Source organism: Heloderma suspectum, chromosome 2, assembly GCF_057233095.1.
Source record: "Heloderma suspectum isolate Gila_16-S chromosome 2, 16-S_ref, whole genome shotgun sequence".
NCBI classification, from domain to species: Eukaryota; Metazoa; Chordata; class Lepidosauria; order Squamata; family Helodermatidae; genus Heloderma; species Heloderma suspectum.
The window spans coordinates 323,708,836-323,731,589 of record NC_139459.1 but is presented as its reverse complement, the minus strand read 5'-3'; the positions used below and the strand labels follow the sequence as shown (position 1 = coordinate 323,731,589).

At 40.7% G+C, this 22,754-nt stretch overlaps 1 protein-coding gene across 49 annotated transcripts in view; it reads right to left on the bottom strand.

Annotated features, from left to right (window-relative positions):
- FOXP1 (forkhead box P1) overlaps window positions 1-22,754 on the bottom strand; it is a 724,900-nt gene that overhangs the window by 128,014 nt on the left and 574,132 nt on the right. For 37 of the 49 annotated variants that reach the window (XM_084840386.1, XM_084840360.1, XM_084840382.1 and 34 more), the window contains 3 exons: window positions 16,571-16,708; window positions 14,807-14,896; window positions 2,139-2,298 (listed from right to left, as the gene is read on the bottom strand). In XM_084840386.1, the coding sequence (XP_084696512.1) occupies window positions 2,139-2,298; window positions 14,807-14,896; window positions 16,571-16,708 (388 nt within the window). The other 12 variants (XM_084840383.1, XM_084840385.1, XM_084840390.1 and 9 more) reach the window with 2 other exon arrangements.

Genomic DNA, 22,754 nt, shown 5'->3' with positions numbered 1-22,754 from the left:
AATAAATCTGAAGGTATAATTAACTTATGCTATAATTTTTTTACATGTACAAAATGGCAGTAGCCTGCATGCCTTCTCCTATAATTCTGCCACCCCTAGGATTTCAAACTTTTTTTTTTAAGCCTTAATATTGTCAATAACACTCCTGACACCAAGTACATTTCCCAGTGGTCCCAACTTTTCTCAGGAACAGTGAGAGTTTGTAATGTATCCACCATCTCCTTCATAAAACCACTAAGAATTTAGGTCTGTTCAATCATTACATGGCATGTGGGATTCTACCCAGAGTGAAATCAAAAGCAGGTCTTGGTCCTAAATGCTCTTTCACAATTAATGCAGGGAGAAGGTAACTGGGTTCAAATAAATATAACATCTCCTAGTTCAGTGGTTAATTTTCTTCAGAAGGGAGCAGAGGAGGGACAAAGCGTGGGACACATGAGCACAAGGATTGCTCTCAATTTCACCTCCAGGTAGAATCCTAGGAACCAACTAACAACTGGACACTTTGAACATTAAAGACTTCTGCCAGTGAATTCAGGATTAGTGGGGAAAAGGAAAAAATCTATCACCAGTTCTCAAATTACAGGGAGGGAATGGAATGGTTGTAAACCACATCACTTTAACTATCATAGCAAATATGAACACAGAAACTTGGAGTGGGGAGAGAAAAGAGAGAGAGAGAGAGACTTAATTTGCTATGAATGTTAATACAACCAGTAGAAGCCTTAACAAAATCTGTCAACTGAGCTAACTAGAGTCATTAAAGTGACTATTCAAATTTTGCAGACATGTGGGGAGGCAGGAAAAACGTGTCTCTTAAAAACATCAGCATCACATTTTAAACACTTCCTTCCCCAAAGCCAAGTCCATAGTGAACCTTCTTAATCAGAACAGCTTGAGTTAATGTTAATCTCAAGATTTGTGAATACAGATAGCTCCATTTTTAAAAGGTAGGAAGATATGAGCCCTTTTATCCACTTTCAAACATGTGAGTAAAAAAAGCATTCAAGTTACACAGAAGTCTTTACCTGCTTAACTCTCAGTTCACTTATTCTTATACCAAGGACGTGACTTTAGGGAGCAATCCTATGGGGATATCCAACCACCTCCGAACTTGGAGGTGACCACCTCTCCAATGCAGGGCGGGAGGAGCACAGACAGGATCATCCCCTCTGTACTCCAGCCACCCGTATTCATGGCTAGATGGCCAATTCTGGCTGTCTAGCCACAGGACCTCGGAGCGCAGGGTGGGGAGGCTGGACAACACATAGGAAGTATCGTATCAGCAGATCCGAACTCCCCGCCCCAGGAATGCCACCTTTCCCCCACTCCACACTGCTCTTTTGAGCGCAGAGTGTGGGGATGATCCGTCCTGCCTATGAGGCAGTGGGGGAGGGGAGGAGGTTCTCTGAGAACTGACCAATCCTATGGCCATCTAGCTGCTGTCTAGAGACGATAGGATTGGGCCCTTAAAGATGCAGCTAGCAGCTACATCTTTCCCCCCCATTTTTACTTTCCCCAGATCAAGACCCTAGCTTGGGGAGGGAACAGGGCTTTAACCCGTTTTCCTTACTGCAATCCTTATCTAGATTGGGGCCCAAATAGGTATTACTGTTTGGCAATATAAATTGCAGGCACAGACACCCCATCCAACAATCTGGATCAGGCCTGAAGTGTGGGGAGAGTTAAAGGCTCCCTATCCCCCAAGCTAGCTTCCCAATCTGGATCTCGGCTCCTAAACTTACTCTAGAGTAAAAAAGAAAAAGGTGTAACTGTTACCTACATCTTTAAAGTAATGCCTGCTTTGGGTCCAAGCGAAGCTCATCAGGTTAAAAGCATCAGCTTGACTATTCTCTGGTATCAAAAACTGCCTATACTAAATAAAGGTCTCCCAACATGGACATGATAGACTCACAAGGCTGGAACATTAGTTTTTGAGGTTTTCAGTTAGCAAAAGGAACCAAAACCTAATTCTCAAAGAGATTCGTCCATCCATTAAGTAGAAAAATAAGAGGTGTCAAGGAAATGCTTTCCTAACAGTGTATATCTTTCTAATGTTGGATTGGTTTGTCACATTACGATTAAGCCTGAGCACGCTTCATTTTACACAGCAGTGGCCCTCAAAACTTTGCATGTACCTTGAGCAAGAGGCTGCAATGGCAAGGTGGGCTGGCCTGGCTGAATTGTTAGCAGACCTTGGCGTTGCAAAGACAGGAGATGCTGTTGCTGCAGTTGTTGCATCTGTAAAAGCTGCTGCTGAAAGGCCAGCTGCTGTGAAGTCACCTGTTGCTGCTGCGGCTGTGAAATAAACAAAAAAATTATATACTTCAGCTTTATATCAATATCCCCTTTCATTCATCATAAACACCAAAGAAGAAGTTAAGAAGGGTGTCAAGACACACACACACACACACACACATATAAATATCCTGACTTTCCACTATAATAGCCCTCAAGGCAACTTATAACTTTAATTAAAGCTACAATAAATAGTTAACAGACTAAAATAAATTAAACAATGCAGGGAAGTGGCAGTACAAATGCCCACAAATGCAGCCAGTCTGCATTAATTGCTGTTAAAAGCTTGAGCAAATGGGATGGATTTGGCCTAGTGTCTAAAAGAAAGTAATGATGCCACCAGGTGAATTTGCCTGGGGAGGGAATTCCATAAGTGGAGATCCTCCACAGAAATGACACGGTTGCACAGGCATTGCAAAGGGCTATTACTGTAAAGCATGCCTACACAAACTTGTGTCCCACTAGCTATTTTTCCAAGGAGTTGAGTTTGGTAGCATAGCAAGGGCTTGATAAACCTCCTGGTTTTGCTGCCCCATTAGGAGTATAAAAACTAGGGTGCTGTTAAGCCTATGGCTAGCTACATATTCTATGGCTGGTAGGCTATATTCAGCTTGATGGGTCACCAGCTGTGCAGCCTGCTAAAGCAATCCCCAATCACTGATTAGATTTGTGGCTTTACTAATTGCAGAATCATGGTCAAATTCTACCTCTAATGACTACCTTCGCCAGAAAATCTTATTAATATGTTTGTATTCAGTTTCACCCCTTCATGGATCACTGCCTTGTTGTGGCGAAGGGGCTTGCGTAACTCAGTGAAGCCATAAGCTATGCCGTGCAGGGCCACCCAAGATGGACAGGTCATCGCGAAGAATTCTGACAAAATGTAGTCCATTGGAGAAGGAAATGGCAACCCACTCCAGTATTCTTGCCAAGAAAACCCCATGGAACGTATCACAAGGCTAAAAGAGATGATGCCGGAAGATGAGCCCCTCAGGTCGGAAGGTGTCCAATATACTACTGGGAAAGAGCAGAGGGAATTTCCAAGTAGCGCCAGAAAGAGTGAAGGGGCTGGGCCAAAGCCGAAAGGACACTCAGCTCTGCATATGTCTGGTGGTGAAAAGAAGGTCCAATGCTGTAAAGAACAATATTGTTTAGGAACCGGAATGTAAGATCAATGAATCAAGGTAAGCTGGAGGTGGTCAAACATGAGATGGCAAGATTGAACATCGACATCTTGGGAATCAGCGAACTAAAATGGACAAGCATGGGCGAATTTAATTCAGGTGACCATTATATCTACTACTGTGGGCAAGAATCCCTTAGAAGAAATGGAGTAGCACTCATAGTCAACAAAAGGGTGGGAAAAGCAGTACTGGGGTACAATCTCAAAAACGATAGAATGATCTCAGTACGAATCCAAGGCAAACCATTCAACATCACAGTAATTCAAGTCTATGCCCCAACCACTGATGCCGAAGAAGCTGAGGTTGATCAGTTCCATAAAGACCTACAACACCTTCTAGAACTAACACCCCAAAAAAGATGTCCTCTTCATCATAGGGGATTGGAATGCTAAAGTAGGAAGTCAAGAAATCACCGGGATAACAGGCAAGCATGGCCTTGGTGTACAAAACAAAGCAGGACAAAGGCTACAAGAGTTCTGCCAAGAGAACATGCTGATCATAGCAAACACTCTTTTCCAACAGCACAAGAGGCAGCTCTATACATGGACATCACCAGATGGTCAATATCGAAATCAGATTGATTATGTCCTTTGCAGCCAAAGATGGAGAAGCTCCATACAGTCAATAAAAACAAGACCTGGAGCTGACTGTGGCTCAGATCATGAGCTGCTTCTTGCAAAATTTCAGCTTAAATTGAAGAACGTAGGAAAAACCACTAAACCATTCAGGTATGACCTCAATCATATCCCTTATGAATATACAGTGGAGGTGAGGAATAGATTTCAGGGATTAGACCTGATAGAAAGAGTGCCTGAGGAACTATGGACAGAGGTTCGTAACATTGTTCAGGAGGCACTCACTGAACTTGAGCCGGACATCCTAGAGAGTGAAGTCAAGTGGGCCTTAGGAAGCATTACTAACAACAAAGCTAGCGGAGATGACAGTCTTCCAGCTGAGCTATTTAAAATCCTAAAAGATGATGCTGTTAAAGTGCTGCACTCAATATGCCAACAAATTTGGAACACTCAGCAGTGGCCACAAGACTGGAAAAGGTCAGTTTACATTCCAATTCCAAAGAAGGGCAATGCCAAAGAGTGTTCAAACTACTGTACAGTTGCGCTCATTTCACATGCCAGCAAGGTGATGCTCAAAATCCTACAAGCTAGGCTTCAGCAGCATGTGAACCGAGGACTACCGGAAGTACAAGCTGGGTTTCAAAGAGGCAGAGGAACTAGAGATCAAATCGCCAACATTCGCTGGATCATGGAGAAAGCAAGAGAATTCCAGAAAAATGTCTATTTCTGCTTCATTGACTACGCTAAAGCCTTTGATTGTGTGGATCACAACAAACTGTGGGAAATTCTGAAAGAGATGGGAGTACCAGACCACCTTACCTGTCTCCTGAGAAACCTGTAAGAGGGACAAGAAGCAACAGTAAGAACCGGACATGGAAAACCGATTGGTTCAAAATTGGGAAAGGAGCACGACAAGGCTGTATATTGTCGCCCTATGCAGAATACATCATGAGAAACGCCGGGTTGGATGAGTCACAGGTCGGAATTAAGATTGCTGGGGGAATTATCAACAACCTCAGATACGCAGACGATACCACCCTAATGGCAGAAAGCGAAGAGGATCTCAAGAGCCTCTTGTTGAGGGTGAAAGAGGAGAGTGCAAAAGCTGGATTGAAAGTCAACATTAAAAAAACTCACATCATGGCATCTGGCCCCATCACTTCCTGGCATATAGAAGGGGAAGAAATGGAAGCAGTGACAGATTTTATTTTCTTGGGCTCCAAGATCATCACAGACAGTGACTGTAGCCATGAAATTAAAAGATGCTTGCTCCTTGGGAGGAAAGCTATGGCAAACCTAGACGGCATAGTAGGAAGCAGAGACATCACCTTGCCGACAAAGATTCGTATAACCAAAGCTATGGTTTTCCCAGTAGTAACGTATGGCTGTGAGAACTGGACTATAAGGAAGGCTGAGCCCCGAAGAATCGATGCCTTCGAACTGTGGTGCTGGAGAAGACTCTTACGAGTCCCCTGGACTGCAAGGAGGTCAAATCAGTCCATCCTAAAGGAAATCAACCCTGACTGATCATTGGAAGGACAGATACTGAAGCTGAAGCTCCAATATTTTGGCCACCTAATGCGAAGAGAAAACTCCCTGGAAAAGACCCTGATGCTGGGAAAGATTGAAGGCAAAAGGAGAAGGGGACGGCAGAGGATGAGATGGCTAGATAGCATCACCGATGCAATGAATATGAACTTGAGCACACTCCGTGAGAGATTGGAGGACAGGAAGGCCTGGCGTGCTATGGTCCATGGGGTCATGAAGAGTTGGATACAACTTAACGTCTGAACAACAACATTCAGTTTCAGAGCGAAGCTACTGTTCTTTATTATTCTATAAAGGATAAACAACAAGTGTCTACTGGGCAACAAAGACATCAAGGCACTTGTGTCCTCCAGAGGCTATTAGTAGAATATGTGAACAATTCTAGCTTTAACACATGAAAATTCTAGTCCTTGTGGTTTCTGTGCCCAAGAGGGTCTGGATTTGCGTTCTTCAAACTTTTGACTCTGGCCCCTATGGTGCAAGACAGACTGCTCATGAACCTTGAGAGGAGTTACAAAAACAGTTTGTGATATGGCATAAGGATCTGCTACTCCAAGAGAAAGAGTGAAAAATCAATTTAAGCGCTCCCAAAATAGTTCTTTGTCTAGGAAAAATCTAGGAGAATGACACTAAATTATTTCCCACCCCAACCTTTATGTCTTCCCTGAAATACCAGAAGTATTTCTTTACTCTGGCAAATATGGTCGGATTTAAATACAGTGGCAGGCATGTGAAAAAAACATGCCTGTGTGGATCTCACTTCTTCCAGCTTCATGTCAAACGGGCCTGGATGTGCAGAATTAGCAAGCTGGGCAGGCACTTCACAGTTCATGTTGCATGTACAGGAAACCCTGCTGTCACATTTAAATTATTCTAATTCTTGCAAAAAATGCAATGATGGAATTGACTCATATTCTCCTGTCTTTTTTTTAGTAGACACTGCTGCAGTTCAAAACCTTGGTTTGATTGCCCGTTGGTGAAATTCTCATGAACTTTCAGGCTGAAAAGCCCAAACACAGAACGTAAGATCACACCATCATATCATATACACTTAATTGTAATGAAAAATAACCCTACGCTATGCTCTATTTACTTATTAAAGAATTGCCTCAGCTATTAAGGCTCCAATTGGTTAATTTATTGCATTTTCCATAGTGGCTCTTTCTGTCATGCGATCAATCAATTCACAGTTCTCTCTCCTGTGGTATTCCACTTAATTTTTTTTTTTAAAACCAGCGCTCTGGAAAAAAAATTAATTATTCGCCCTCGGAAGAAGACTAAGTTGCTATACTCTGCCGGGATCTGAACCTTGAACCTTTGAGGTGTAAAAGAACATGTTGCTTTTCTCACTGCTGCACCCAGAGAAGCTTTTAACTACTCTGTTTATCACTTCTGACATAAATAAATGAGAAAAAAATCAGACCTTTGAAGAAGAAAAACTTCATCTAATATTGTTAATTAGCCATGACAAACGATGAAATAACATTGTAAATCTTTCACAGAAACAGCCACTAGATTTTAATTACACACATTCATAATTTAGCAAACAACATCTTATTTGAATGTGTTTAATATGTACAGTACTTGAGGCTTCAGAGTCCTTAATTTTGTTTCACTTAAGAAAGCCTTTAGGTTTTGCTCATCTTGTATTTTATTTGCTTTTGTTCTTTAAGAACCCATGAAAAAGCATTTGCAGTTTCGATAAGTATCTTTGTATTTATTGTATGATGACAGGAGGAAAACTCTGGGTGTGTAAAATATCAGTGCATCACGCCAGTGTTTAGCAATTCCTTAAGCTAGCCAAAAAAACCCTTAATGTAGATTTCCTTTGTAATTATCTGAGTGATAGAAAGATAATACAGTGCACTAGTACAATAAATAGAAGGAAATTATCTAATATCCCTAATCTGTTAGGAATCATATCAAGGTGGAGGTCTTTGATGCTTTTGTAGCTAACATTTGCAGAAAGAAAATTAACCCTTGACAGATACAAACATATATAACCCACATGACAGCAGAACTGGCAGACACGGACACTCTCTCTCTCTCTCTCTCTCTCTCACACACACACACACACTTGACATTGAGAATAGTTGTGTTTGCCTATAGGAGGTTATGTATTTGAGTTTTAAAACAGTTCCCCCTAAAAGCAAGCTACTTATGTTATTGGCTAAATATTTATTTATAAGAGACATTCAGAAAGTAGGAGGAAAAACTCAGACATATATTTCCTCTTGTCAAAGTGGAAAAAAACAACCAAGTGAACTAGGCCAGATCTTGCAGCTATAGGGGAAGCAAAAAGAAATGTACAGGGAAAGTCATGCTCCTCCCATTCCTGCCTCTCCAGCCAACAGCAGGGCTGGCCCTACCATGGGCAGAGTGAGGCATCTGCCTCAGGCAGCAGATGTTAGAGGGCAGAGAATGGCAGTGAGAGGTCAAGGACAAAGCTATGTGAGCCATGTGGCCTTCCCTTAAGCTTGCCTACTGCCCTAAGGAGGATGCTGTGCCATCTCCAGTGTCAAAATAGGATTCAACTGCCCATCCCATCAACATCTGTACATGGATTGGGCTGGCAGGCGCATCTTTTGCTTTAGGCAGCAAAATGTTTTTGACTGACTCCTGAGACCGCAAAAAGAGGCAAGCCTCCAAATGGTATTAGAGGAAAATGGGAAACTAATGAATAGTGCTTTGCCTTTGGCATTTGGTGCTGCCCCCTTTTTTCTCTCTCCTATACACAACAAGCCAAAATGAATGGGCATCACTCAAGAACTTAATTCTGTTCCTTTGACTCCACAGATTATGGCCAGGAACAGAGGTGGGGGGAGCTGGGGAGTTTCTCCTGCCATCTGTGGATAGCACAGTTTCAATGACAGAAATTAAATAACTGGATTGAGACCCAGGTCACAAATGCAAATATTGAATAACCAGTGGGCTGAAACATGCAAGAACATTTATTTTCCCCACAACACTACATGTGACTTGGCCTAGACTAAGGCGGAAACGACAAGCATGTAATAGGATGGGCTCTTAGATGTGAAGTCTTTCATGGTAAGAAGCTGCATTTCTTTGGCAGCCTCCACTTAAGAAGCATAACCTCTGGATCGGCCCTGAGTCAGAGCTGACAATGCTAATAATCTGTTTGTCTCGAAGGGGAATGGTGGGAGCAAAGGTACTTGAGCACAGCAGTGGGCACATTGCCATCTGCTGCCCTTGAACATCTCCAGGGGGTCCCAACAATGGCAGAGTGGAGCTTTCAGTGACCATGGGGGAGGTAGGGGTGGGGAAAGGAAAATGTCATCACCCTGCACACTTCCCTGGCCCTCCTTATGGTTTGCAGTCTTTGCCATGTGGTCCTATTAACTGCCCAGAAATACCCCACTTCTTGTTTGATTCTTCTATTGCACAGACCAAGTACTTTACAATGATCTCATTAGTATGTTAAAAGTTATTTCAACATGTATTTGCTGTTTTCAGGAGAGAGAAATGTTTGTCCAAACTATGTTTACTACTCTTAAAAGCATGTTTAACTGGCAAGATTTATTTTGGGTGAAAATGACATGTGCAGAAGTTGGCTTTCCAAATGGGAGATTTTTAATGTTTTCAAACTTTCAGAAAAAATATGATGCAGTACAAAGCAGTAATCAAAATGATAACAGCTTCTTTTTGTAATAAGGGTGCAATCTGGCATAAGCCCCACTGAACTCAAGGGAACTTCTTAGCAGACATATATAGGAATACTCTATTTATTTATAAAATTTCTTAATCGCCCATCTGGCTGGTCACCTGGCCAGTCTGGACAATGTACAACGGTACAATTTAAAACAGTAAAATTACATATTAAACATTAAAATACCCTAACCCACCCCAAGTACAGTACAGTACAAGTGCCTTATTTTTTACTGTGATTTGGAAACAAAGCCTCTGACCAATATCATATTAGCGACCAATTTCAGGCTACTGCTCTACCCATTGAGAAAATTAATTGATTTTCTGTCTAAATCCCTCTCCCCCACATCTACAGCTAGAACAACAAACATGTAAATAAGCTGAAAAGTCAACTGATTCCAGTTTTAAATCAGCTTGCTCCAAATGATCCAATTGTTCTGGATTTTCCTGGAGTTAATAAATTAATATAAATCACAAGGATAGTTAAACCAGTGTTTAATAATTTGTTTAACATCTCAGATATTAATCCTTGTGAAAAATTCATGCTGAAAAAGGAATGATTTAGTATGAGAACACGCCCTGCTTTGGACATGTCAGTGACTTGCCACTTTACTGCAAGTTAATATTTTAAAACTTGCTTTATTTATATAACTTGACTGATGCCTGTTCTGTTGTCTTCACAGCTATCCTCCAGGAAAAGCTCATGAAAGCTCTTTTGCCGCTTAAAAAGCCAGGATAAAAAAGTATACAAGCCCATTGTCCAAGAAAGAACTTAAAAGCAATGCATGTTGCCAAATTGTGCTCCCCACCCAGTTACCAAACACAGGATACAAGGCAGTTTGTTTACTTCTCACAATTGAATGCATACAAAAAAGGTCTCTGAGCAGTCCTGTTGTCAGGTCAGTAGTCAGTTGTTAAAATGCTGAAATATCCTGATAAAACTTGCATTTTTGATCCCCTCCCTAAAGCTGCTGTCAAAGGTCTGTTTTCCTTTCTTGGGTTACTCCCTACTGCCTAACATAAATTGTCATAACTACTGGAGGACAAACGGCCTTTTATCAAAACAATCTACTTAGCTCAACTTGAATGCAAAAAAGAAAAAGAAAAAAGGTAGAGGGATATTTTCTACCTTTATTAAGAATCCCTTCCATCATATTTTTCACAAGTCTACTTCATAGGCTCGATGGGACAATTTTTAATAGAAACAAAACACAAACAGAGCATAGTACCTAGTGAGTTACAGACTTGAGATCTGCCTTGTACAAATGGAAACACTGTAATAAACATGTTCACCCTGCTGTAAATTCCCCCTTAATCTTACACACAACAAATAAGACTTCTTTTTAAAGTACCATATACAGTGTGCTGGTTAATGGTCAAAGCTCCCCTGCTTGCAAGTTTTAGATATGCTTCAGCTGATGGTACAATACTATGAGCTACCAATAATGGGGCACAGTTAAGTTTAAAACCTGTTAAAATAACAACCATCAGCCTACATTACAAAACTGCTATCATGTGATTATTTAATATCAGGCACCTGCACTCACAGGCAGGCCGTACACATGCGCATGCACATCTAGACTACCAGCTGCATCATTCTGTGGGATGAAGTACATTGTTTGAAGCAGCTTCTTACTAAAACCATCTGGTTATTAAAAAAGTAGTAAGCAGCAGTTAAAGGCAAAGGGTGCAAACCCCTTCTTCTCCCTACATCTATCATGTTATAATATTCATTTTAGAACAGGAATGAATCTTTTCTCATTGCAACTTTGGATACTGCGATATCAGATGCGTGACCACAGTAAATCAGTTGTGCTAGATATTGAAATGCCATCACATTGTCCAACTTCCCTTCTTGCCTTTTTAACACAGAGTATTTCTTCCTTCTTCTGAGCCATCGTCTTTGTGTCAGAGACGCTCTCCTGTCTGACAACAGCAATTTAGAAGAGTTAACTTTTATCATTCATTCGGCTGTGTAACTTTCCCCTTCAAATTTCTTTATCTGCCCTATGAGCTCATCTGAACTTTCATGTTCTCCCAGCATGCAGGCTTGCATTCAAAACTATGTCTAATAGACCAAATAAGAGGTTAATAAGAAGTGGCAACAGAAAGAAAAAAATACAATCCCTGGTAACTGATAAGAATGACAGTGGCAGCCCTTTATTGTTTGTCTTCAAATATAGAGTTAAAGATCTTTAAAAAACTAAAATTTGACGACTTTGAAAAGAAAGAAGCACAAAATAACAACAGGGGGTTATTGCCTGGCAGCCACAGGGGAGAAGCTCCATAATTCTTATTCTCCCTTTTGAAGGTTGTTAGAAATCTGATTCAAAAAAGCAACAGCAGAAGGAGAAAGCCTCTTGAGGCTATAGCCATTTCCTGTGATCATGCATAATGTGCTTCAAAAGTGGGTTTTTACCAATTCTGTTGATCAATTGCACCTCCTTCGTACTCCCTCTTTTTTTCTGCTGTGTTTACATCTGATGCGACTCAATGACAAGCACTGTCTCAGACTGTGAAACAGACCTGTCATGTTGATTTATGGGCGCATCAAACCACGACTTGTCCAAACTGAAGCTCGCAGTTCATTAATTAGAGAGTTGTGACTTTGAAGTCAGCTTTCAGACTGTGGTTTTTAACATTTGGCTTAATTTATATGCTCTTGAATGTGGATCTCTAAGGGAAAAACTGAAATTCCCTTCTTGTCTTTGAACTTCTTTTGACCGCACAATAATCATTTCTTTGTCCAGAATGATGCCTGCATCCCAGAGTCATTAACGCGCATTGAACTGCCACTGATGAGTAAGCCCTACTGAATTAGAAAAACAGCCAGCAAAACAAAGCTGAGAGCATTCTGCACAGTGATATCTCACAATTACATGCCTTCCCTCCCTGTGCTATTTCCATTTTAATTACTGTTAGTCCTTTAGATTTACATTTTAGACATTTTTTAATCTGTTCCCTTTTTTATTATAGTGGCGCCCGTTAGCGGGCTATAGTTAAGGTTCGTGTCAGCGTTTCCCATTATACCCCCCCCCCATTTTCATAACTCAGCTGTAAAAATTCACACTTCACTTAAAACTTGGGTTTTCCACAACAGAAGCAGGGAGGGTTGAGGGCAGCCAAGAAATTGTATGGACCAATTTGGGAATGTATGCTTACATGAAACACAGGAATTATACCAACATATGGTCAGTTCAGGGATGAGAGCAACATGTAACAAGGGACAACTGTTTAGATGGTATCCCACCAGCAATCATGCCACATTAAAAAGTCCATAATACCAATAGAGTTTTTCACAATCTATTATGTCTTTTCTCGGAGACAATGACAACGACAACCCATGGCTTAATTAAGCCATGGGCTGTAGACTTAACCCACAACACAGCCACCAGACCATCAAGCACATTGTGTGTTGTTCTCCAATTCATAGATTGTTTTGTTCCACCCCCTCGCTGGCTCCCAGCCCATAACTTGGAAGCCTTTGCAACACCAGCCACCTCTATAGCCTGATGAAACCATCCATGCAAAACCCACAATTCTGGGTTCAGACATAACAGGAGCCCATGGCTTGAACAATCCACAGTTACAACCCAGCAACAAGCTATGGGTTCTCTTCAAGGGTTTTTCATAGTTAACAACCCACAGTTAACCCACAGTCCCAGATTCGGATGTGACAACCCTTGATTCAACAATCCATGGCTTAATTAAGCCATGGGTTGTTGTTACATGCGAACAGGGTCTATCCGTGATCTTCAAAGTAGAAGTCAATCTATACAACATTTATAAGATACAGTAGAATTTACAATGCCATTGTTGTGGAAGTGATATGGCAAATACACACCAAACACATCTGAAACAAATTTATTTAGGAAGAGATGGGACACCGCACCCCACAAGTTTCGCAATTCCATAAACGTACAAAATCACTATCTTTCAAAGTTTTCCATCATGGATTTTGTTTGTAAGTAACCATAGTAAATATTTTTACTCATCTGTGTGCATGGGATAAACTTTGCAGCCTTTACCTTGGAGCAGAGGGATTGTGCTAATTTTAAACCATGGTAGTTTCAATCTGTTCATTCAATTTTAGAGGAAAAAGCCACTTCTCCATCCCCAATACAGCTTCAATTCCTTCAACTTCCCCAATAGAGCACGTTACCTCAAAGCTTGGCTTGCAGCTCAGAGCAGCAATTTTCAAACTTGCTACCTTCTGGGACCCTTTCCACATCATCATCTGTCAAGGAACCCCTGCCATGTTTCCCCTGGAATCCATGTGCAGAAGATCCTGGTGCATATTCTAGCACACACGGTCAGTTCACAAAAGAGAACTGGCTGAGTCTACTGCACATCATTGTTGCCCTGTGTGAAACAAGGTATCTCTCTCTCTCTCTCTCTCTCTCTCTCTCACACACACACACACACGTACACGGGTGCACATTCCAGGAGATGATTGGTAATGGTACACAAACTATCTTTCAGGGAAACTTGTTCTTCATTATTCATCTTCTCATTGTGGAGCTTCTGGAGAACCACAACATACCCTGGAACAATACCCTGGTTCTAAAATCATTGTTCTAGAGGCAGGCACAGTTGTTATGTTAAAGGGTAAAACATAATGTGCACAACAACAGAGATATGGTGAGTGCTTAAATGCTTCCAAGTGAAAGGGTTTTCAGAGCTGCATGCATCAGCCCCAGTTATTTAAATGAGTCTTCCAGCTGCTTTACACCAGATGTATTTCCTACAATGGGACTGGCTTTGGACATGCTAAACAAGCAGGAAGAGGGTAGAGGGAGGAAGTACAAATGAGATGCACTTCCTCTTCCCCCACTTGTTTAGAATGTCCAAAGCTGAACACTGACACCTGCTCCTGAGGGGACAAATATGCCATCATTGTACCTGGACTCAGAATCAGAAATCCTGCACTGGTGTGAGAAAGGGAAGTACAATGCACTTTCACCTAACCTCTCCTGGGACCCATCTTAGTTAAAATGTTCAAAGACATTCAGAGACAGATCACTATCTAGGAAAAATGTCATGTGTATGACATCTCTGAACTCTCTCTGGGTTGCACCCAATGGTCTCGATCCAACACAGTACACTGGCAATAATGAGGGCTGCACATGTGAAGCTTAGTAAGAGAAGCTGGAATCCATGAATCAGTTGTTTGGCAGGGAAGGAGATCCATCCTCCTGCTCCTACCCTGAATAGTAAGATTCTAGAGCTTTGTTTACCAGGCTACATGCACATGGCATTAGCTGCTGGGCTGGGGAATTATATGCACAGTACCACTTTGTGCATGTTATTTCTCTACCCACCTAGGGAGCAAGAGGCATCTGGAAGGTAAGCCAGAGCAAATGTATACACAACCCCAAAGACTAAGTCAAATACACTACTAGCATTTTACATTGTGCTATGTTTTGAAAGCAACAGCTATTGGACAGCGAGATCTTTCAGGTAGTAGCTTATAACCATTATATAGCTTTCTGTTGTGATCTGTGGGTTGCAAATAAAATTGGGTTTTAGCTGTACCTCTTTAGGCTGTTTTCCAACATGTTGTTGCTGTAAAAGTTGAAGTTGCAGCTGTTCCTGTTGTTTCTTATAAAATTCTTGAAGCTGCTGCTACAAAGGAAAAAGACAGAGAGAGACGGGGGGAGGGGGAGAGAGAGAGATTGTTAAGTAAAACAAAGTGGGATAGCCAATTCAGAGTCCCCTTTTGGTGTAATACACAAACTGCGATTTGAAAAATAGCATCCTTTTATCTGTAATGGTCTGACCTTTAGTTTGAAACTCGACAATAAATTCAGTGCACACTGACTATTCTTGGCATTATCGTTTGAAAAGTAATCTCCAAAATGAACTGATGAAAAACATACCATTTTCTACACAAACTAATTAAAATAAGGCAAGGGATGACCTTTGATTGGAACTACAAAGCCAAAATGCCCTTGCTGGGAGAGCCTGGTGAATCTTTATTTGGAACATATACATGCTTTCTAAATCATTGTTGTATTGTACTGAACTAAGCATTGTTTGGTATAGGCGCAGGCTCCCACTCTCCCACTCACCTTGCCCAATCTTCCAGATACATAGCTCGTTTGAGAGTTCCATTCAATGAATGACTGAGCAATTGTGAGCCATAGTACACAAGGTCGGCTTGCAATAGACTTTGGCATTGCTGCACCATTCATGAATTAACCATGCACAGCTCCTCAGGATAAGTAAACCTGAAAGCCATGAGTTTAGTTAACTCATAGCATACATGGAGAAGATGGATATTATCCCACAGCAGATATCACAGACTTCAAAAATCTATCACATATTTCTATTGACATCTAATGCCCAATTCCATTGGCGTTTCAGCTGCTGTGCCATGTAGTCACTGTTTTGTCTACCATCAGATATCTGCAAGTCCATTTGTGAGACACAGCTAGAAATAACACACTAAAGATGAGACTACTAAGGGGTAACTGTCGCCTCCTTTATAGTAAAAATGGACAGGCAGCAACTTCACTGAGATAAAATAATTATCCTAGGGTAAAATGTAATAAAGGTTAAACCTTTCCTTCCTCCAACAAGCTCAGGGTGGCGCAGATGGTCCATCCCCCTTACGTCAACTTCATGGAGAAGAGTTAGGCTGAGACACCAAATAAGGCATCTGGCCAAGTGGGGATTTGAACCCAAGCCTCCCATATCGACATCTAACAGTAACCACCACATTATACTTGCTTCCGGTAAAACCCTACTAGTACTTGTGTGTTACAGTGCTTTCTCCTATGCTCTGTAAGTTGGAAAAAAAACATTCTTTGTTGTCTTTTTTATTCTAACTCATTACAACATAAACGGTGGGGTTTTTTGGTGGATGTAGGTGAAAGCCAACTCTTAAAATGTATATGAAGTCTGGGAAATTCAGTCTCTTTTACACCCCTTTCTCAAAGCCTTTGTGATATCCCTTGCAGAAAGGCTTTGGAAGATGCAACTCTTCAGCCCCAGTCATATTTTTGAAAATGCGATTAGGAGAGTGATTTGCTGAGTCATATCTCAGGATACAACTATTATACACCATACGTTGGCAAAATATATAGAGAGATACAAGTAACATACAGGCCATTACTGACATTTTTTTCTGTAAAGAACATCCATAGTAAATTGATGGCGGCTGGGGGATATGTAAAAATTGCCTAATCCACATGAATATTCTTCTGCAGGGGAAAATCATTATGGCATCAGTGCTACAAGGCTACTCCTCCAACAGCTATATTAGCTACCTTAACTTCTGCAAAAGAAACAAGTTACCTGTTGAAGCATGAGTGCCTGCTGCTGCTGGAGCAGGACCTGAAGTTGCTGTGGAGTTAGCACTTGCTGCTGGAGAATCTGCTGCATCTGCTGGGGAGTGATAACTTGCGGTGTCATCATAGCCACTGACACTGGAACCTAAAGCATTAAGAGAGTGTAAACAGCGAGCAACTCTACATGCCTTTTGTCAAGTATGCGTGCGTGCTTTAAACAAAATACTTAAGCAACTTTCTTTTCACTCTAGACATTCAAGACCATTCCGCTAGTTCACTTAAGTGACCTGAAGTGTTCCATCTTCATCCTTTAATTTAAAGTACAACCAAGGGGGCAAGAGGTGAGAAGTTCTCATCTTATTTAGTTCACAGGAATAAAAACCATGGTCTGATTGCATGTTCTAAATATATTTCTCCCCCACTGCGCCCCATAGATTTTTAAATTGGAATTATTTCTGAAAAAACTGAACTAGTAATTTAGAGGCAAGTATCAATTCTAACAAATTTTACATTAATTAATAAGTAAGACCCTTCAAAACCAAACATTGGAGAGCTTGAACTTAATGATTTGAAGCAAATGAACGCAATTTCAGCGATATCGAAAACCGCACCTTGTTCCCAAGCAATTTTAGCAGCAGAGTTTCTACAATGATGTCTCTACCATTCTATATTCACCCAGCATACAGATTGCTTCAATTCTTTCGTATTATGTGAGATACCATTAAAAGCCGCTTTCCATGACATTTCAGTGACAAACAGCTACCGTGATGAACTTGATAGCATTTCATATTTGCAACTGTTAACACGTTTCTGCACGGGCATCTTTGCAAGGAACCTGTACACTGTATCTGAAAGGATGATGTCTTGTTCAGATAAAACACTGACATTAAAATGACAGGCTGTCTTGGCCAAGGTTACACAAATTGTATTCAAGCGGATACCTAATGACAATGCTTTGAATTTTGCAAGCTTTCTAGAATGTAATTTAGCTATTCAAAATAATCACTGCACTTGTGTTTAATTTGCAGACTACATGAGAACCATTTTGTCAGTTCCAGTAATGCAACAAGACTATTTCACTAGAAACCCCACTAGAAAGAGAGAGAGAGAAAGGGAAAAATAGGGGAGATTACAAATGGGGTGGGGGTAGGGAGACAAAATTCACATGACTTTGAATAGTAATATTTAAGCAGCATACTTTTCTTTAGTTTCAGATCAAATAGGTGACAGCAGAAAACTAAAAGCAGTAAAAGGATATACTTTGTTAAAAAGGATCTGCTGTCATCTCATGTATTACAATAAAAGGTAATAACATGTTTTGAACATTTTTATGCACCACATTTTTAAAAAATCAGCAGACAATAGCTGATCAGGAGATAAAAGGATTTAAAAAATATTTCAGAGGAGTAGTAAGCAAGGAAGAGATGCAGTATTAATTTTATATAATATAATATCTTAATATGCAGTTTATCTTGACTTTTTCACATGATTTGTCCTGTCATTTGCATAGCAAATTCTCATTCCTAATTTCACAGTCATTATGCACTGATGTCTTGATTTCTCAGCACCACTAATTTTGATGAACTAAAAATGGTTCCTGAAGGTCAGATTCATGTATAGTGAACACCATCCGATGTTGTTGTATACGTTTATGTGGTTAAGTTACAGATGGTCCTGTAGACTTTTGCTTGCAAGTGTCAAGAGAAACTGTTACACACCTCTGACACTTCATTAACATAACACTAGAAATCACAGATCAGGAGTTTCCAGGAACATTGCCATTTTGAATGTGGGTTACCCTGACACACAGCACAATGCAAAGTAATCTGAAGCCAAGTCCAAGGCACAGCATTTCCTTCTTAGCAAGCACTGATATGACTCAAGATCTGTAAAAGCACACTGTCAGAGCTATAATACCTGAACTTAACTCAGAGAAAAGGCTTACTGAATACTAGAACAACTTTTGAATCCTCGTGTTACACAGTCTTCCTTTCTGATCGATATTTGTATTGTGCTTGCATTACTGGGTATTCAAGATCCAGTTATGCCTCACATGAGTTCACTTGTGCTACTGTCTTGTAGAACTATAGCTGTAATTTATTGACTAAAACTTAGGAAACCTTGAGAAGTTAATACTTATGTCCCACAAACAATGCTAAGAGCAAAATCCAGGTCTATGTTATTAAATGGGAATGTGGTTAGACAAGGGCATCAATACCAGCGGCAAATCCCGAGATGCAACCACCACTAATTTTTAAATAATTGTTTTTCATTAGGCTACAATAATAAAAGGGGGAAATAATTTTTTTAAAAACCTGTGAACATACAGGGGCAACAATAATATAACTAAGACTACAACAAGAGCAATAGAGACTGAACGTTTAATTACAATACCACACCGGGTAGATTCAGATGGGTCCATAGTTTGAAACCTCACTGGGCAGTGAGGCGGTGGACTCTGATCACATGGGTTAAATTTAACACCTTTGATTTTGCATGCAATCATAAAGGCATGGCAATTCCCATCAAGACAGGGGTGAGGGAACCTCAGGCTGGGGAGGGGGTGCTCCCCCAGATGGCCACACCTGCTTCTCCTGGCTCCCCCCCCCACACAGACACCGACACACTCTAAAAGGTAGAAATGCCTCTCCTAAAGCTAAGTTCCTGGCAACAAGAGCTTTAAGGTACAATATTCTGATATTTTTGTATTTTTGGCCCCACCCCTTTTGCCCCTTGTACCACTGGAATGTGTGCCCCCCCAAGAACCTCTCCGATACTGCCTTTGCCCCCCCCAGTTTAAACAGTTTCCCCACCCCTGCCTTAAAAGGAGTACACGGACAGGTTTTAATTAGCTGCCATGTGGCTCCTATATGCCTAATCTACCTAAAGTCAAGTAGTCTTTAACTAGCCTTTTTGTGTGAGGAGAGGAATACAAATACTCTAAATAATAAACAGCCCTTCAATATTTTCAGTAATTTAGAATAAAAAAACTCTACTGTTGGTTAAGATTTTGTTACCTTTCATTACATGCGCGTTCAGCTAATTTGAAAGCAACTATGGATTTATGTTTTCAATGCTACAAAATATATTCTAATCAGGTTTAACACAATGGGCAGGGGTGAAACGACACATCATGGGTGGTTTTCTCCCAACAATGGTTAAAAAAGAGGAAGAGGAGGAGGGAAGAAATGGGGAATACGGACTTAAGGGGAAGGAAGAACAGGCACTGCTTAATTATTTTCCTTACTGCAGTTTTTCCACTCAAAATTGCATCTGCACTCCCCCACACACTGATTTCCAAACTGTGGAGTGACAGCAAGGGAAAACGTTAAGGAGCCCCTGCTCCCTCCATTCCCCATTTCAGATGCCTACAACTGCTTGTCACTTAAAAACAAAACAAATCAAAGGCACAATACTGAGAGGAAGAAGACTCCCATGGCATTCATATATAGTTTGGCCCTGAGGCCCTGACAGCAAAAAGGTAAAGCCCTACGTTTTGGTAATAGTACCTATAGCCACGTTCTACTTTTTGCTCAGAGTTAGTGTAGCACTGTGGCTAGGCAGCTCAGATGTGAACAAGGAAACCACTGCTTCATATTTTACCCCTGCCAGAAACTGGGAAAGCAAGAGAAAGAAATCATTTGCTGGGGCCACGCACAGCCATTGCCACCATCAGGCACCTGCTGAGGCTCACACACAACCCCCACAGCCTCCTAGCTCTGTGTTTTTGGCTGCTGCTGCTTCCTCGTCCTGGTTGGCCCTGCTCATGCAGTAGGTGAAGTAACCCACTTCAGGCAGAAAGGCACCAGGAGGCAGGGTGACAGGTGAAGGTAGGAACCGATGTCTGAATGGTGCAGCAAGACTTTTGAAGTGTTAGCCCTAGTGGGGCGTGAGTGGGTACATGCCTGTCATTTGGACTCTGTTTGGGCAGCAACCCATCTTGGGCAAGCTTTCTTCCTCCTCACTGTTGCTGCCTGTTCACCTGCCCTCTCCAAGGGTGCAACCAGTGACAAGAGCAAGCAGAAGGAGCTTTAACCCAAATCCTGCTTCAGGAAGTAGGTGAAGTTTTAAATAAGACACACTGAAATGGACCTCAAAAACTACTGAGGTGTGTGCATGTGTATTAGGCTGAGATTGGAAATTAAGAAACTAGAAATCTAGCCCAAAATTTTTAATGTCCAACTTCTCCATGTAACTAGTCCCTAGGATTCGAAAGGCACAAAGCAGCAGCGATAGGCTATTACAGCCCACACTTTATTACCCATTACTACCGAGGTCATTAGCAGCAAGAGTGATTGTACTGGACTTAACCTATTGATCATTGTAACTACTATCATTTAATCCTGTGCTGAATGTCTGGAAAGCTGCTAAAGGCACACAAGAGAGACTCTTCTAGCACTGAGAGATATAGCCAACGCTTGAAAATTACACTCTGATTCATGAAAACTAGCCAGTGGTTTAAATCAATAGTATTTAAAAGAGTCATGTAAGTTCTTAACTACAGTCTCTAATATTTATGGGTCCCTGTTTGAGCGTATTCCATCAAAACTGTTTTTATTTTAGATACTATGCAGTTTACCACACATTACATCAGAGTTAAATAAGAAATCTGTCTGCTCTTGATCCTTGGCGCAACATGACTTCAGTCCTGAATGGCTAAATTTTGAGATTCCTTTTGCAAATGACAGCTACTTAAAAAGAACACTACCAGCCCACTTTAAATTACATTTATTTTTAAAAAGAAAAGTAAAAGACCAAACAATTGAAAATATTTGTAACCATCTAAAGGCACGAATTCACAAACATTTATTGATAGAATATTTTTTTTTTACTATGCTAGAATAAACTAATTGTGATGTACATTCAATTGAGTGTGTTTCATGTATTTGTCATGCATGTAAGATGCAGACAAATACATGTTCAGACTGCAATCCTGCGCACATGTACTTGGGAGTAAGTTTAACTGAACTCGGTGAAATTTACTTCCACATAAACCTGAATAGGATTGCACTGCCAGATTGCTAACTTTTCAAACATCATTGTAAAACAGCCACAATTCATGTCCTATTTTCATTTTAAGGAGGCAATAACTTTAGTTTGTTTAATAAACTACATGCAACCTTGTTGACAGATACCAACAGGGTGTGGTAGGAACCCAGCTGCATTTAGTGCTGGCAGTGAAGGAAAAATACAGCTGCTGCTTAGCTATTAGAATTCTACTAGTATAGACCTGCTGACATTCTAATACCATCAACGGCAAAAATGCCATTAAATTAAACCAACTGGTTCCAGATTTATTTCCCCAATGCAAGACTACATGTTCCTTAAGATTCCAAAGAATCACCATGTTTACCCGCCTCCCGTTCCCCTGAAAAGCTTCCATTATTATAGTTTTAGATCTGGCCCAAGCTCATCTTCAGGATAAAAACAGTTAGACCACTAGTGATTTGGCACTGCAGGTGACAAAAGGAAATGAGCCACCATCTAAAATTTCACCTTTTTAGCTAGACTGAACGCTAAATAAAGGGTTTTGAACCAGTTAAAATTTGCATAAACATATAAACAGCAAGTGTCATCTTATTTTTTAAAATTTTCTCAGATTAAGGAAACATCCATCATCATTACCAGATCTTGAGGCTTGGGTTTTTGTTCTTTTTAAAGTTTCTGGGATGAAACAAGTTCTACAATTTTGAAGTATCATATTTTGTATGAATTCATTAATTTGGCAAAATGACATTAAGAAATATGTTTCAAATGGTATTGTTGCTTCTTGACTAAATGAGAAGGGATGGCAATGAAATGTGTGTAAAATAGAGAGGTATAAACAGTCACTAAGGCGATAAAAGGGAATTAACTGAATCAGCTTAACAAGACCAATGTCTACAGAATAAAGATTACTTCCAACTGATCAAGTAATATATATGCAGGTTTGGAATTATTAGAATAAGTGAGAACAAAGCATTGAGCACAATGCTTAAAGCATTTTGTTGCAGTTTAACTTTCCACCTTCTGGAGTAAGGAAGCACTAAAATCACATTACCTGCATCTCCCCGAGGATAGAACACTTCTGACACAATATTTCGGGTCTTCAAAACAAGAACAATTAAAAAGGAAAAGTCCCACATTGCTGAAACCAATCATGTGGAAACCATGATTCTGTTTCATTATGCAGAACACAATTTCACTTTTAA